This window comes from Pimephales promelas, chromosome 16 (genome assembly GCF_988280905.1).
Source record: "Pimephales promelas chromosome 16, fPimPro1.hap1.1, whole genome shotgun sequence".
Lineage (NCBI taxonomy): Eukaryota > Metazoa > Chordata > Actinopteri > Cypriniformes > Leuciscidae > Pimephales > Pimephales promelas.
The window spans coordinates 12,198,483-12,217,006 of NC_142784.1; the positions used below are offsets into that span (position 1 = coordinate 12,198,483).

General features: G+C 38.2%; 1 protein-coding gene across 5 annotated transcripts in view; it reads right to left on the reverse strand.

Moving 5' to 3' along the window:
• Positions 1-18,524, reverse strand: part of fat3a (FAT atypical cadherin 3a) — a 187,165-nt gene that overhangs the window by 76,523 nt on the left and 92,118 nt on the right. For all 5 annotated transcript variants that reach the window (XM_089121003.1, XM_089121001.1, XM_089121002.1 and 2 more), the window contains exons 3-4: positions 2,949-3,067; positions 2,237-2,435 (exon numbers count right to left, since the gene is read on the reverse strand). In XM_089121003.1, the coding sequence (XP_088977129.1) occupies positions 2,237-2,435; positions 2,949-3,067 (318 nt within the window). The remainder of the gene's footprint in view (positions 1-2,236; positions 2,436-2,948; positions 3,068-18,524) is intronic.

Below are 18,524 nucleotides of genomic sequence, written 5' to 3' on the forward strand. Positions count from 1 at the left end.
TAGATAGATAGATAGATAGATAGATAGATAGATAGATAGATAGATAGATAGATAGATAGATAGATAGATAGATAGATAGATAGATAGATAGATAGATAGATAGATAGATAGATAGATAGATAGATAGATAGATAGATAGATAGATAGATAGATAGATAGATAGATATTGGGTTCAGCATTTAACTGGACTCTTTTTCCAGAAGGATCCATAGATGGTGACCGGTGCTTTCACATTGAGCTGTAACCAGCTCACAAAAATCGACCTCCTCCCTCCACACACACACATACACACACACCCACAAAAAAGTCTGCAGAAAAATGATGTTTTGAGTTTTTCCGAAAATACAGTTTATGAAAACAGACTTATTGTATCAAACCTCGCAACACGTACTGATCTTTTTCTCAGGCTGCTTTCCTTTTGCTGGTGCCTTCCGTCTTTCTGGCAGCATGACCTTTTGTGACCTTTACAGTTTTTAATTAGGATCGGCACTTCCTGCTGACATGCACTATGGGGCGCATGGCTGGAGGGAAGACCTGTGACTATGCAATTAATCTGTCAATCAAGAGCAAAACCATAGCACCAGCCAATCAGGAACCAGGGTTTACAGTATGCCTAGACGGTGATGACCTTAAGAGCTCACGCACCCAGATGCACATACATACTGTATTTAAATAAGTGAATTTAAATACTAAACATGCAGAATTAGCTTAGATTTATCTATCTACATCAAAAATATACACTATGCTCAGGAACAAAAGGTATTACATTTTTTTGTAGACGTAGTACCGTGGTAAAATCATAGTACCTTGTAAACACAACACTGTAAACCCGGAAGTTGTCAAAACTCAAATAGTTTGAGGTAATCAGTAACATCAATTTTTTTAAGTTAAGAAATGTAACGTTTAAGTAAGCAGAACTTGCAGATTTGTATTTTGTACTCATACATTTTAATTGTTCTTAACTTGAAACATTTGAGTAAGCTAATTCATACACAACTTAAAATTATCATGTAATCTCAACGAAAATATTTGTAATAGTTGAAACTTAGCTAGATTTAACCAGCCAATTCAAAAAATGCTACCTTGCTAATCGTTGACACAATGCTTTGATAGCATGAGCATAGCATACCACTTGCTGATGGAGGACAGCAATTTAACACATTTAACACACACTGTTCTCAAACCAAGCTCATGCTCCACATGATGGTAACCCCCCCCCCCCCCCCCCCCCCCCCAAAAAAAAAAAGCCCAACATAACTAATGTTACTAAACTAGCATAACAAACCATGAACTACCAAATCTCCCACTTAACATTAATCTTCATTTTAGTATTTATGGTGCGTTCTATTATTCATCCGTCTCGGAGATCCGAAACGGATGACAGACGTTGCCTAGCAACACGCCCCCTTTCCTCGGATTTCTCCTCTCGGACGTCGGACAACCGTGAGGACACCGAGCAAGAATTCCGTTTCGGAATTCAAAATGGCTGCGCCCTGTGACTTGTAAGAATGAATTGTATTCATTGTTTTTGAACCGATTTGGTATTTTAAATGACGATTATAATCACTCGTATTACTGCGTCCCCTGTAGGTATGGGAATCGGTTGTTGTGAGTGCAATTACTAACGTTGCTAGCGTTGCTAACAGAAGATTAACATGAAAAACTTTAAATAAAGTGAACATTTTTAAGTTCAAATGGCTGCGTTTTGATGAGGTGTAGTCATAATATGTTTATTTTAATGTAAGTGCCTGGTACTCGTCCAGTGCTACATTACAACAGCTTTCTCCGACTCGGACAAGCAAAACATAATAGAACGCTTGAAACGTGGACGTGACGTCAAATCCGAGGTCCGAGTCGGTTCGTTGGGTATAACAGAACGCACCATGACTCTCCCTTTTGAGTGGCATGGCAAAGCATGCTGGGAAATAATAATCCCAGCCCAATTTTAGTGATTTTTTTTTCAACAACTTGCATAAAATGTGCCAGTTTTGTGAACTTAAAAGAAAAAGAAAGTTCTAAATACTCATAAAAGTTAATTTGACGGAACTAATTTGTATAATTTGAGTTGGCCCAACTCAAAACCATTTTTTGAGGATTTACAGATAAATATGAAATGGTTTTGCCACCTGATACCATCACTGTAACATGGTACACATATATAGACTCAATTCATCAGAACTGACATTCATTTATTCCACCCAACAAGCAAATGCGGTTTGATTGACAGGCCACTGACCGGTGCGCGGGTTGATGCTGAAGAAGTTCTGCGGGTTGCCGCTGGAGATACGGAATGACAGGCGGGGCTCGGTTTCCGTGGCGTCAGGGTCCTGTGCCTGGATCTGAATGACTGACTGGTCCTTCGGGGAATTTTCCGGAATGGTGGCGTGATACATCGGTTCAGACGTTAGGGGAGCGTTATCATTAACATCCTCAACCTGTTAAGACACCCAGACACACAAAATTACAGAATTATATATATATATATATATATTAGGGCTGTCAAACGATCAATCGCGATTTGATAAAAGTTTGTGTTTACATAATATATGTGGTACACTGTGTATAATACATAGTACAGTGTGTATAATTATTTGATATATATATATATATATATATATATAAACACACACACATGCTTATATATATTTAAGAAATATTTTCATGTATATACTGTATATAGATTTTTAAATAATTTATATTATATATAAATATAAATAGTTTATATATAAATAATATTTTTTTTCTTAAATATACATGCATGTGTGTGAATATATATATATATATATATATATTTACACACAAAATAATTATACACAGTGCACCAACATAAATTATACACAAATTTTTATTTTGGATGCGATTAATCGTGATTAATCGTTTGACAGCCCTATATATTACACATCTTTCATACAAGACCACACGATATCTCAAATACGACACTAACTTACTTGTATGTACACTTGTAGAGCCGCTGACTGTGGTACCACCCCCAAATCAGTGGCATAAACAGTCAACCAATAGGAGTCCTGCGTCTCTCGGTCCAACAGATCTGTGGTGTAGATGACACCTGCAAAATAAAGTGCATGAAAACATCACCATCTGAACATTTTAATTCCAGTGAAACAGTGGCAGACTTATTCATTTAGTTTCTCATTTAATGTGTGCTTCACTGAGAAAAAAATCATTAACTTTTGATAGCAATGATAATTACTGTCAAAAAAAAGCAATTACTGAGTAGAAACATTAAAGCGGAGGTTTGCAAATTGTTGTAATGATAAAATACTGTCTCACATCCCAGATTAATACACAGAGCAGGTTATTTATCAGGTTATTTCCTTGAAAAGGGTGTGATGGTATCAAAACATTGCTGTTTGAGTGTCCCAGGGCGGGGGCGGGGTTTAGGGCGGGGCTAACCGTCTGCCTGGCCCATGCAAACCTGTTTGAAAATGGTCCTCATTTATTACAGTAGTTATGTGGCACCTTTAAAAAGAGCTGTTTCTGTGTGTGTATGTGATACAGCAGCTCACAGGTTGTGGTAAATTTAGATCAATAAGGAGGTCGCTTCCATAAGTCATGTAGCCGAAACGCAGCAGAAGAAAACACAACCCTCGGGCTAAAGACAAAATAAAACCTGGGCCTCTAACCTCAATAACAGGCCTGACATTTTCAAACGCTCCATGTAACCGTATAAACTGAGGCCTTCAGTCTCGGGTACGAAAATGTGATCATGTCCATGGACAAAATAATAATAATAAAAAAAAAAAACAGAACAAAACAAAACAAAACAAAAAAGAAAAGCAGTTCGTCTGGGGCACAGATTATTTGCCACAAAAAGCAGGACTTTGCTCATATATATATATATATATATATATATATATAGTATACACACAGACAAACACACAATGTCTATGTACTGTTATTTTGGCAGAAGCTATGGTACATTTCTGCAAGAGAACTATAGAATCAGACTTCTAGAACCAGGTAAATTAATCAGATCAGGTTTCACTGTACTGAAAAACAGTCTGAGCTTTTGTGTGTAATTGTGTGTGTGTGACATCAATAATTCAGTCTGTTAGCCTGTAGGATTCATAAAATCCTTTAGTTCATTGTGCTAGAGGGAGAGTGTATGTAATGTATTCGGAATACCAGCAGAACTGCCTGAAGAATCTCAAAATGGAAGAAAACTATGAAAAAAAGAGAGAGAAACCGAGAGGAGAGAGAGAGAGAGGGGGTGGGATATACAGAGAGTGTAGTCTATTCTCTGAGGTAATAAAAACTCACTTTAGCCAATCAGAGACACAGATTGGAAGTCCAGCCCTGACAAACCAGACTCATCTCACACCATTTACCGCAAACCAGTGCGGCTCATTCAACTAGATTACACACACTCTGAACAGCCTGAAACATAACCTCACATTCATCGAAAACGGGTCATTCCATACACATTTATTGCTTTATTTAAAGCTAATTATAATTCCTATAGGTGAACCAAACCTCAAAGCATACAACTTATATATATATATATATATATACACACACACACACACACACACACACACACACACACACACACACACACACACACACACAAACAGTATAATCTTGATTATGTCACCTGATGGCTCCTTGACTTTTGGCTTGCTAAGTTGGGGACACTTAATATTCAACAATAACATTGATCTGCCTGTATTGACACCATCACATGAGAACTGAACTGAGCTGGGCAATGACATCACTGTTTTCTCCAGAGTGGTTGTATAATTGATCATTTGTTACATATATAGCGCTTTTTCTCGGCACTCAAAGAAGGGGGAATCTCCTCAACCACCACCAATGTCACTGTGAAGCACCACCTGGATGATGCGACGGCAGCCATATTGCGCCAGAACGGCCACCACACACCAGCTTACTAGTGGAGCGGAGACAGTGTGATCCAGCCAATCAGTAGATGGGGGTAGAGGCCACTGGGCAAATTTGGGATTTTTAACGACCACAGAGAGTCAGGACCTAATCTGAAGGACGGTGCTCTGACTGTAGTGTCTCCGGGACGTTGGGACCCACACAGACCACAGGGTGAGCACCCCCTGCTGGCCTCACTAACACCTCCTCCAGCAGAAACCTAGTTTACCCAGGAGTCTCTTATCCAGGTACTGACCAGACTCGGCCCTGCTTAGCTTCAGTGGGACACCAGTCTTGGGCTACATGGCAATATATGGCTGCTGGCTAAGAGATATGATGAACCATTACTGAACTTAAAGGAGTAGTTCACTTTAAGAAAAAAAAAAAAAACTTTTGCTGATAATTTACTCACCCCCATGTCATTCTTTCGAAAAGAAATGAAGGTTTTTGATGAAAACATTCCAGGATTTTCTCTATATAATGGACTTCAATGGGAACCAAACGGTTCAAGGTCCAAAAGACAGTTTCAGTGCAAACTGCAAACTGTTCAAAGGGCTTTAAACGATTCCAGACGATGAATAAGAGTCTTATCAAGTGAAATGATCACTCATTTAATAAATAAGTTACAAGTTTAAGTTTTATAAGATCAAATGGTCACCTTGCTCTGTTCTGTGATGCGCGTTCGTGACTCTCCTGTTCGAACTTGTTCATCAAAATGAACGAATCTTTTCCAGAGTCAACTTTTCGTTCGTTGAATGAACGAAATGACATGAAAAAAAAGATTTGTTCATTTTGATGAACGAGTGAGAGTCAGGAACGCACATCACAGCACAGAGCAAGGTGACCATTTGAGCTTATAAAACTTAAACTTGTTATTTATTTATTAAATGAGTGATCGTTTCGCTAGATAAGACTCTTATTCATCATCTGGAATCGTTTAAAGCCCTTTGAACAGTTTGCACTGAAACTGTCTTTTGGACCTTGAACCGTTTGGTTCCCATTGAAGTCCATTATATGGAGAAAAATGCTGGAATGTTTTCATCAAAAACCTTCATTTCTTTTCGACTGAAGAAAGAAAGACATGGACATCTTGGATGAAATGGGGGTGAGAAAATTATCAGCAAAAGTTTAAAAGCGAACTACTTATTTAAGCTGTACTATAACACTATTTTCTTGAAACAAACTTAGTTGCATTATTATCCTGTTATCTCTGCTTTTAAACAATATGTATTGTAAAAAGCACTATATAAATAGGTGACTTGACTATACATTTGCACTTGAATATTATATTCTTCTAAAGACATCAATTGTATATAATATTTAATATACATTTGTATATTACATAATACACACACACACACAGTCCTAGTTGCAAGCTGATAATTCTGCCAGAGCTAAACGAGCAGATAGGAAAGAGAGTGAGAGAAAGCGAGTGCAAATAAACGAGTGCAAATCATTTCTCTTTTCGTCGGATGTCGTGTTTGCGCCGTCTGACCTAGATAAGAACGATATGACTTAATTAAGGAGGTGATTCATGATTTTTCATGGCTGATTCCGATTTTTGGCCCGATTCCGAGGATTTTTTATTTTATTTTTTTTACAAAATTGTATTAGTTGTTTCTTTGCTCTCCCTATGAAAGACTGCCAAACGGATGGTATGAGGCGTCCACAAATGTGTGCACATGTGTGTTAGTAATGCTGTTCATTGGCATTATCTCTGTGATAAATTATTAATAAGACCCCAATTATCTCCATCCTGTCTTTCCCAGCTTCCTCTTACAGTAACTCGGGGTGTGTAAGTGAGATAGTCTGCTACGCTGCTCGCTCATTAAATATGCAGGTCACATATAGATTCGTTAAGAGCGGAATACAAATCAGCTTCAAGCTGGTTTCAGCGAAGGAGGGGAGAATCAAAAGCGAAGTGAATTAGGATGAGAGGAAATGAGTGGTTTTCTCTTGTTTATGTAATCTATCTTCCAATCTTTGATCTTTGACTAATCTTTGGTTTAATAATTGATCCTGGTGCTTTCAAGATGTGGCATACGAGTTGGCATTACAAATGTGTGTGTGTGTAAAGGCTCTGCTTCCCTGCACTTTTGTGATTAGTCATTTACTAGTCTTGAAATACCCCAAAATATAAATTCTGACAGTTCAGACAATAATTTACGTCATTCTAAATCTCAATGACTATCTTTACTTTGTGGTACTAATGTTCTGCTGAATATTCAGAAGGTTTTCATGTTAAAATCCTCCATTGTCGTTCCATTAAGCAAATTGTAAATGCCTTTTAGCAGTATAATTACATATAGTGATTAGATAAAGGGTGTTGTGGTATTTTGTGCGCATATAGTGGGACATATACTTCATAACCTACAGTAGCAACTTGAATGGAGTATGTATAACAGACCCCAAAAACCTTCAAAAGTGTCTTTCTATCAAAAAAAAAAACAACAGCAAACACTCACACACGAATCCATGCAATACTGATGTAGGCCTACTAAATCACAGACGTTTATTTAAAGCAAATTTAAATGAAGCCAATTAACACTTTAGCAGGATGTATATGGTGTGTGGAAGGTGTTATCTGTCAAGAGTGTGTTAGACACTTGTGTAAGCCTGTGAGTGAGACACAAGCGTAGGAGGCATATTCACTGTCGCAGCTTGTGTGTGTGTGTGTATGCGCGACAGAAAAGCTAATTCACAGATTCCGTCACGTCGAAATATCCCTGTGGTTTTAAAGTAGGGTGTTAAGAAAGTGATGACAGGGAGCAGACTTTACTATCTACTAAACACCACCTCTCAACACTAAAAAAGCCGCACAGCTCTGGAGAAAAACCGCACAGCGTCAGTGCCGTCGAACACACAAACACAATGTACCGACCAACCACAGGCGCCAGTGAAACTCTAAACCACAGAACGCAATTACACAACAACACAATTACATAACACTTCCTACAGATCGCTCAAATCTCAGTCACTTCAGACTTACAACCACAAAATTAGAGATGCTTAAAGGGTCCAACACACACTTTAGTCTTTCAAGTTTTTGCCACCATATACAACCATAAATTTGACTGAAATATTGGGCTACCTTAAAGACTTACTTACAAAGCCTTGTGATCAGTTTTTAAAGTAAAGTTTTTAAAGCTGTTTTTATTTGACCAAAAATAAATGTAACTGTATTTGACCAAACTTTTTAAAATATTATTATTACTATTTTACTGTATTTTAAAATGTAATTTATTTCTGTGACCAAAGCTGAATTTTCAGCATCATTACTCCAGTCTTCAGTGTCACATGATCCTTCGGTAATCCTTTGGATATGATGATTTGATGCTCAAGATACATTTCGTATTATTATCAATATTAAGAACAGTTGTTTCAGAACACTTTAGGTGAATAGAAAATTCAAAAGAACAGCATTGTTTAAAGGGGTGGTAAAATGTAATTTTCACAAGATGTAAAGTAAATCTCTGATGTCCCCAGTGTGTGAAGTTTTAAGACAAAATACCCCCCAGATATTTTTATATAGCATGTTAAAGTTGTCACATTTTGAGGGTTTGCAAAAACGCACCGTTTTGTGCCTGGCCCTTTAAATGCAAATGAGATGCAGCAGAGGGCGGGGTTTCAGAAACTGTTCTCCCTTTAATGTTAAAATGGAGTCAGTCAAAGTTCATCGTCTGGTGTCGTTTAAAGCCCCTAAACTCTCATTTGTACCTTGAAAGGTTTGGTTCGCATTGAAGTCCATTATATGGAGAAAATCCTGGAATGTTTTCATCAAAAATCTTTATTTATTTTCGACTGAATAAAAAAAAACATGGACATCTTGGATGACAAGTTGGTGAGTAAATTATCAGCAAAAGTTTTTTAAAAGTGAACTAGTCCAACCCGATCTCACGGGAATTCGTACGAATTTTACGAGGTGGCTAATTCGTAACAATTCGTACGACCTCACTCGTACGAATTAGTACGATTTTGCTAAATCGTACATATTTTACGAATTAGCCAATTCGTATGATTTCGTACGAATTACCTACCCCTGACCCCGCCCCTAAACATAAAAGTCACGTGGGTTTAGACAAATCGTACAAATTTGTACGAGTGAGGTCGTATGAATTAGTACGAATTAGCCACTTTTGAATCACTCGTACGAATTCGTACGAATTGGTCGTGAGATAGCTTAGCGTAGCGAACGACCCATTTTTATAGTTCTGGGGAAGGAGAAGCTTTGCTTCAGGCTTTAGGTATTCAAATATCCCTACAATCAACTGCAAGGAGCAAGAAAAAATATCCAGTGTTTCATGATATGGCCACTTTAAATGATTTATAAAAGGCCAAGATGTGAACAAGAAAAAAGAAATGTTAAAAGAAAACCTCTGACTGCAGGAACACATCATTGGTCCTGAGCAAATGAGAAGCACTATCTTCTGTGCGATGAAAGACTGGCAGCTATTTCTGAACTCCATAAAGGTCTCGGATTCTCTGTAATATGAAGAAAATCACTTACCATAGAGAACAAAAGGAAAGAAACTCTGCCAGCTGGTGAAGTCGAGAGTGGAGGCAGCATCTACTCTAAAAATCAACTTTGATGATTTCATCTAGCGTCGACACGGCCATTATGGTTTCTTTAGGATGGCGAAACACAGAATTGGAATATTTTACATCTGGTTAGTCCTGAGAAATAGGCTGGAATTAGGCCTTACTGGATAAAGCTCAAGTTGTTTTCTGGTTGATTTAATGATGGTTTGTAGCTGTAGTGACCCACTATTTCTGTTAAGTGGCATCAGACTGGAAGACATGTTCTCAGGGGATCACCGGTGCATTCATGCACACTCACACATACATAATCACTGCGTTTTACATTGTACTGACAAAAGCGAAATGTGAGCCATGCTACCAAAGCACCAATTAATGAGCCTTTCCAAACTTTGCAGCAACGTTTCCTGATGGCTGTCGGAACAACATTTAAAAACCATATACTTCACACTATCAGATGTCTCATGCATTTTGTGTTTAGAGCGCGCAAATGCACACATTGCATAAGCAGGACTTATCTCATGTGTTCGGTGCTTCTTCAGTCGGAGAACTCCTACGCACACTTTGCAACAGAGACAGAAAAGGAAAAGACAGACAGAATGAAAAGAAAGAGAGACACGGAAGGATGAAACACAGAGAAAGCCTTCATTGAGTCTGTCATTTCAGTGTCCTCATCCAGTTTCCTCTGTTATTGTGCGCCTATATTTAGGGCTCGAAGCCTTGAGGGGTTATAGGGAGAGCGAGGCAGAGTTTCATCCAATCACATCAGGTTACGTGACCCAAACAATGAACCTTTGCGAGAGACAGACGAGGCGAAATCAGCTGGGACAGGTGTATGAAGATGCCCTGTGTAACATTTTACGCTGCTGACAGAGTAATTTCTGCGCTTGATTGGATGTGACATGACATGAACTTGACCAGAGAGTTTGACTGGCAGATGTGCGGAGGCTGTGTTTCGAAACCATGTGAACTGTTGAACTAGAGCATCATAAGTGGGCTTGAACGTTCAATTTGAACATCAGATGCATCTCTATTGCCCAAAATTGCTGTCTTGGTAGAAAGCTCAGAATATTTTGAGCTACACAATCACTTCAGCTATACTTAAAGAGGACCTATTATGCCCTTTTACCAAGTTTTATTTAATTTTTGAGCTCTACTAGAATAGATTATCATATTTTAATGTTCAAAAAATGCTATTTTTTTTACATATTTTACATTGTTGCAGCACCTCTCTTCCCAGTCTATCAATAACCCTCTGTTTAGTTCCTGTCTCTATGAAGCTCATCCTTCTGAAAAGCACAAGGTGCTCTGATTGGTTGGCTGGACCAGTGTGTTGTGATTGGTCAATTGTTCGAGCATGTTTGGGAAGTCACGCCACTTACCATAACCGTGAGTTTATTAACACACTACTAACACAACTAAAGGCAAATTTATAGAGAGCCTAAGTCCCTCCCCTTCCGGTAGATAACCATGAGACCTTATTTCGGAAAAAAATATTGTATGGTAGTCAATGGCGAGAGACAACAAATATTTTGATCTCGTTTGAATTGTGCCCTAAATTGCACATATGATGTTTGTCAATTTAAAAGATAAATTTTAAAGTGAAGAAAGTCGCAGTTTGATGTGAAACCATTGAGGTATAAGACTGTGAAAATACGTAATTACAAAGACTACAAATCCCAAAGGCGCACATTTTCTCTCAATGAATGAGGCTAACTTTACTGAGGCTAATGTCTGTCATTGTTTCTATAGACTTACGTTATAATCGTAACGTTTCGCCGTCATGCCTGAGTGTTTTGTATCAGACACAAGCAGCGGATCTTGCTCGTTGTTTCGCTTCCCGGGACATGTAGTTCATTGAGCGAATTTCACATAAAACTAAACGTTACTCTTCTCTTTTATGACAAACTGCGACGTTTTTGACTTTCAGAATTAACTTTTAAATTGACAAACATCATATGTGTAATTCAGGGCACAGTTCAGACGGAATAAAAAGATAAGTTGTCTCTCGCCATTGACTACCATACATATTTTTTCCAAAATAAGGTCCCATGAGCCGGAAGCGGAGGGGCGGGACTTAGGCTCTCTATACTTTTGCGTTGAGGGTACGCCATAGTGTACGGCGTAGGCTACACACATAGGCGACGCCGTCGTGAGCATTTATACTTCTGCGTTCAGGTCTTGGTTGCTCTGCAGTACTGCTCCGAAACGCTAGTTGGCGGCGGAGGGTTTTAATGTTCCACTGTGTTTAGATTCCTCACGGCTAGGTTACTATAAGCAATGGCGACTGAAAGAGAGCGGATGATGTAGGAGTTGGAGCTTATTGAGGTGGAAAAACAAATTTAATTTTAGTGAAATTGCTAAAACTAAAAGGCAGAAACGAGAGAAGACGTCGGAGGAGATGGTACGTGCGGAAATGCGTGAGATGGTACCGATGGTAAATCCAAGCCGACCAATCACAGATCTTGCGGTTCGCGTCATCGCAACGTGTTGTTACATTTTTGAGGAGGTGTGCGTCAGGCTACGGCGAAGGGTACGCGGTATGGTACGCATCTGTGCGTATGCTACGCCGCACTACTGCGCAGAAGTATAAATTGGCCTTAAGCCAGGCCTCAACCGTTTTTTTTGTTTTGTTGCATTTGTCATTATTTAAATGAGGAATACTGTGACGTGTTTGTTCCCTTAAGAAAACTCAAGACTACAATCGAGGTATTTCAGGGAGTTCAGAAAAAGTGTTTACTCATATAGAGAATAACTTGCTTTGTGCAGCAACATTACACACCACATGTTTTTACATTTTGAAAAATAAAAAACCTAATAGGTCCTCTTTAAAAAGGTCAAAGGAGATTGCCTTTTTTAATCAAAAAAGATTCATGTAAGATTCATTAGCACTGATTGACTAATACGTGCATCACTGTAAATTGTAAGTGCATTTTATACAAAAAGAGTAATTTCTGTAATCAACAGTGTGTCATAGTCTGACGAGTAAAAAAAAAAAAAAAACCTGACGGATATCACTGAATTAGGTGTCCTGAAATATCACACTTCTCCCTGTGACAGCCTTAGGCTCTGTAAAGTGACACGAAGATTTAAATATGTCATTATGAGCCATGATCAGATTCTTTGTCTAGCCAATAGGAAGACTATAATGAGCTAGTTCTCACCCATATATGGATAGCCGGAAGCCGCGTGAGTCAGTTTGTCGTGAGGAAATTCTATTTTGCTACTGTTACTGAGGACAATTTTGACCAACCTGAGATTACTTTTGCATCGTGCGATTATGGAAAAGTGTATCTAAGTTACTGAACGGCCATGTCTGGGGGAAGTTTCCCTTGTGGCATTATACAAAGATTTTCAATGATTGTAGTGATTTTGTTGGAGAGTATGGAAGCTTGTTTCCACCACAGAATGAAAAATAAAAAAGGTAATTGTGACTTTTTATATCGCAATTCTGACTTATTTTCTCAGAATTGTAAGTTATAAAGTCGCAATTGCGTGTTATAAAGTCAGAATGGCTAGATATAATGTCAGAATTGTGTGATATAAAATCGCATTTGTGAGATATAAAGTCAGAATTGATTGATATAAAGTTGCAATTGCGTTATAAAGTCAAAAATGCGTCATATAAAGTCGAAATTGCTTGTTGTAAAGTCAGAATAGTGAGATATAAACTATTCCGAGGGGAAAAAGTTAGTGTTTTTTTGTTCTTAGAATTGGCCTGATAACTCACAATTGCACGTTTATATCTCACAATTCTGCGAAAAGATGTCAGAATTTTGAGATATAAACTCACAATTATGTGTTATAAAGTCAGAATTGCAAGATGTAAACTCGCAATTGTAAGAAAAAAAGTCAGAATTGTGAGATTAAGTCTAAATTCTGTCTTTTTTTCTCGCAATTGCGTCTATTTCTCATAATTGCGACTATATCTCGCAATTGCGACTTTATTTCTCATAATTGCGACTTAATATCTCACAATTGCGAGTTTAATTCTCAGAATTGCGACTTCATATCTCGCAATTGTGACTTTATTTCTCATGACTTCATACAGTATCTCACAATTGTGACTATTTCTCATAATTGCGACTTTATATCTCGCAATTGCAACTTTATTTCTCAGAATGGCAACTTTATATCTTGCAATTGTGACTTTATTTCTCATAATTATGACTTCATATCTCGCAATTGTGACTATTTCTCATAATTATGACTTCATATCTCGCAATTGTGACTATTTCTCATAATTGCGACTTGATATCTTGCAATTGCGACTTTATTTCTCATAATTGCGACTTTATATCTCGCAATTGCAACTTTATTTCTCAGAATGGCAACTTTATATCTTGCAATTGTGACTTTTTTCTCATAATTGCAACTTTATATCTCGCAATTGCGACTTTATTTCTCAGAATTGCAACTTTATATGTCGCAATTGCGACTATTTCTCACAATTCTGACGTCATATTTCGCAATTGTGAGATAAAAAGTCGGAATTATTTATTTATTTATTTTTAATCAGTGGCGGAAACAAGCTTCCATTTTGCAAATGATACATTATTATAAGGAAAACTATTAAAACACGAGGGAAATCATTGTTGTGTTCATGACGATGGGAAAAATAGGCATAAACCTTACACATTTACCAAAAATTATCATACACATGTTTAACCGAAGCTAATTTGGGTGGGTTAGTCCCATCCCCAATGTCACTTCTCTTTCATTTACAGCCCTGACGAGAACATCGATCTCCTCGGCTGTGAACCAATTGTGAAGCGCGCCTGGTAAATGCGCCGTTATAATAGTATTGCGCCATGGAACAAGCGCACCTCGTTCACCATGCTCTTAAAGGGAACGTGATATGACGCTCTTATTGGTTTGTTTCCCGTTACGCCCAAACCACACCTATGAATAATGAAGCTACTTCAGACCAACCCCTTTTAGATTTGTGTTGAGTGCAAGAGTCATTTATCCCACCGGTTAAATAGCAACAGTGCCAAAGACCCGCCCACAAAGTTACTTGCGCTTCACGCTTGATACTTGCATTTCAGATCGTTAAAATAGGGTCCTAATTCTGGTGGATAATAGAAATTGATTTAGAGTTGGTTAGATCCATCAAAAAATGGTTTGAGTCATGAAAAATAGCTGTTAAATACTAAAGGAGGGGAGAGGCTGAATCAACAAGAGGACCTTGGTGATGTCATCTGCAAAGAAAAGTCATTTCAGCACATTTTTCACGGACGAATCATGCACAGGAACCTTTCAAGGATCAAGTTTTGATTTAACATGATTACGAGTTGTAAATAACGAAGTCTGTTCCCTTAATTACACACCTGAACTGAAGTACAACACCAGCGGTCTAATAGTAAAGGATCCGAGTGTCTACGCGTAAGCCGGGACTCTTTCAGCGCTGCGCGAAGCACTTAACCCCAGGAAACTCTGCAGGGACCGTCAGTGCAATTAGTGCACTGTAAGTCCCAGTAGATGAAAAGCGTCTGCTCAGCGGCGGCTATAATGAGCAGGGGCTTCTTTCACACTTTGTGTTTGACATGTTTGATGCAGCCTTGAATCGATGTTTGTGCTGTGCAAACAATAGGCTTCCAAGCTCAGATGAGAATGCACAGAGAGAGTCTTGGCTATAAGTGCACAGGAAAATCCTTGGGCTATAGCGTGCGTGTTTGTCGGAACATGCCTTATGGTTCCAAAATGAGTCTCCGTATGTGTATGCGTTCGGGGGGAAAATTGCTTTCCAAGTCGTGATTGCATGTACAAAGACACGTGTGAAGTGTTTCCTTTCAATTTGTGTGTGTGTGCGCGCGTGCTCTTTAAGCTGTAATTGCGTCTGTAGAGTTGCGCTCCATCCCCGGGTGATTTATGGCTGATGCCAGCACAGAGCTAACAAGGGCAATAAATTCCCCCACTTGCTAGTGCTACTGCAAAATGTGCGTGCTTGAGTGTGTGTGTGTGTGCGCACATTTACAAACATTCAATTATGTCATGTGGAGTACAACATGCAAGCTGCCTTTTTGTGTTCTTGCACTTCTCGTCGAGTCTCTATCCTGTCCTCATTCTTCCCATCAAATCTACACAGACACACAGCTGTACGCAAACAGTCGGATAGTCTCTTCATTGAAATAGTGACAGGTCAGTGACACAGAGTGCATGACCTTTGACACTGGTTCCTACCCTTTGACCCCTTTTGAATGTCTACCCTCGGCCAGTTCGTGTGCGAGCATGCAATTGGATAAAACTTGGTGAAGAAAGGTGAAGAAAAAAACAAAGCGGTGCCGGTGTGATTTGATCATTTATGGTTGCAACCATAGAAACAGGCTATCAAGGATCTTGCAGATGTAAATGTTTGATGCCGAACCATCAAATATCGCCTTATATGGCGTGTAATACACACAGTACCGAACAGAATTGGAAAAAATAAAAAACTGTGCATCAAACAGTGTTTCAAACAGGTTTTGAATTGTGCTTTTATATTAATCTCATGCCTCATTGAAGCTATTCTGCACTGAAAAATGCTGGTCTCCAGAGTTCTTATATAGACGACCTCCTGCATTAATTAAAGCACATGAAATATGGCTGCAGCGACTAATAAAGAAATATATATAAAGGTATTAAATATTCAGAACCTTTAGAAAATGATCAATACACATTAGTTAGCCACTATTGGAATGTTCAGTGCTGCTAAATAAAAAGAAACAAATTTGCTGTTTTAGGGTTTTTTTGCCTCAAAACAATAGCCTGGTTAAAACCAGACCATTCTCAGTTGTAACTGAGTTAACTGGCAACGCGTCATAGACAAATCATTTCCAGAGGGGCGTCACCAATGGACGTCGCGGGTAGACCTAAAACAAATCAGAGCGATGAAGGAGATGACGTATGCAGAGCGAGTGTTGTTCTTTGCTCGGTTTTTTTAAAGCTACACTGTGTAACTCTTTTAGTTTATTCTTAGCTAAAAACACTTAGTTCTTTCAAAAATACGAAATCGGAATTGAGAGGAACAGAATGGATGGTCATATACCTTTTCACCGCTAGATGGGGGTAAAAATCACACAGTGTAGCTTTAATGACGTCAGTAGAACAGTTTTTTTGACTAACGTCCGCCCACAGGAATGCTCTCTCAACTCCCTCAACTTGCGCGCTTCTTATAACTTACTGTGTTTACTCAGCTCTTGCGGTGACTTTCTGAAGTAAAACTGACGCTTCATCTTTTGTGTAATGTACAAAAAAAACTTTATTAAACTCATCAGTGTATGTTTGATCATCATTCGGACCTGGTCCGAAACAGCAGACTTGTAGGCTATTAATAAATAATGGAAACATACAATCAGATAACAAATACGTTATAATAACTAGGGCTGGGCAAAAAAATAGATTTTTCGATTAATCGTTTTTTAAAATGTGGTCGATTCAAAATCGATTTTCAACGGCCACGAATCGATTTTTTTTCAATATAAAGGGCTCGCGGACGCGGTGCGGCGTCTTCTCGTCTCACTGCACTAGGCAAGCGCTAAGCGCTGCAGCTGTCGATACACACACGCGTTTAGGAGTCGGGACACGACGGAATATTCACTTGCACAATCGGGCCAGCATTGCATCGTGACCTATGATCGTAACTAACATTTATCATTCATTTGCTCAAGCAATGTTAAACCATCCCATGCTCGCGCACTCTCAGAGATTTCTTTCACTGCGTGCACAGCCTAAATCCGCCTCACAAACAGCTCGCCAGAAACAAAAGTTTTATCCCTGGATTATATCGCTTTAACAGTTAAAACACGCAACATTATGTCAAAACTCTGGTCTTGGTGAGTAACCTCGTAAAGACAGTCGGTAATGTCTTAAATTAGTATTAAACGCGTGTGACAGAAAGTTAATGAAACAGTAATGGATTCGCACACTAGTTCTTAAAGTGAACGCAGCCATTTGTGTCAGTCATTAATTCTGTTGTCATAACAACAGAATATAGTATTAATTGTAAGCAATCAGAATTAATAGCCTTTGTATTTAATTCAGTCTGGATTAAAAAGACTATCCAGTGTTATTTTACATTGGATTACTTTATTCAGTTTCTGTAGTATATCTGACATACCCAAAAAACTACCCCAAAATGTCTCTTAATTTTTGTCTTTATTCTATTGTATTTATTTGTGCTACTTTTTTCAATTTAATTCAAAGATTGAAATCAAGCATCCATACATAAACTCTTAACAAAAAAAATACATTAACATTTAGGTAAGATCAATGTAAAAAATGTCTAAATATTTATATATTTATCTATCTTAAACATAAAATAACATGATACTGTTTGATCAAGCTGTGCGACTGTTCTGTGCGACTCTTTTTTGCATATTGCATCAAAATCTTTGTATGCATTTAGTGTACCTAAAATAAAAAGTGTTTTATATATAGGTTTATGGCTCTTAATTTTCTTGTATTAATTAACCACTAGTAAACTTATGTCCACTGTTCTTTTTTTATAAATTATAAATATAGGATTTTTATTACATCTTCATTATAGTTGAATCGAGAATCAAATCAGGAATCGAGAATCGAAAATCGAATCGAGAATCGAAATCGAATCGAACTGAGAGCTTGCGAATCGAAATCGAATCGAAATTGAAATGTGAATCGATACCCAGCCCTAATAATAACCATAATTAAACTACTGAACTATACCTGTTCCATCTCTATACAGCACTCTGACTCTGTAGGCATTATTGTCCCATTTCGAAATGAACACCGTTACTGAGAGTTTCTGATATTATCATCATTCCGTGAGATGAAATTGTCCTGAGAGACTGAGCGCGAGCTCATGAAGCTCCGCCCCCTGTGTTTTTCTAAACCCCAAAAAATGACAATTTAAGCATGCTGTAAAAAATTATCCGTTAGGTACTTTGAACTGAAACTTCACATACACATTCTGGGGACATCAGAGACTTATTTTACATCTTGTGAAAAGGAGCATAATACGGGACCTTTAAAACAGACGAGATAGCTGATTCGAACGAGTGATGTTCGACGGCGGCATCCATCTTTGTAATGTAGGCAACAAAATCTGCTTTAAAATCCCAGCGCTGTCA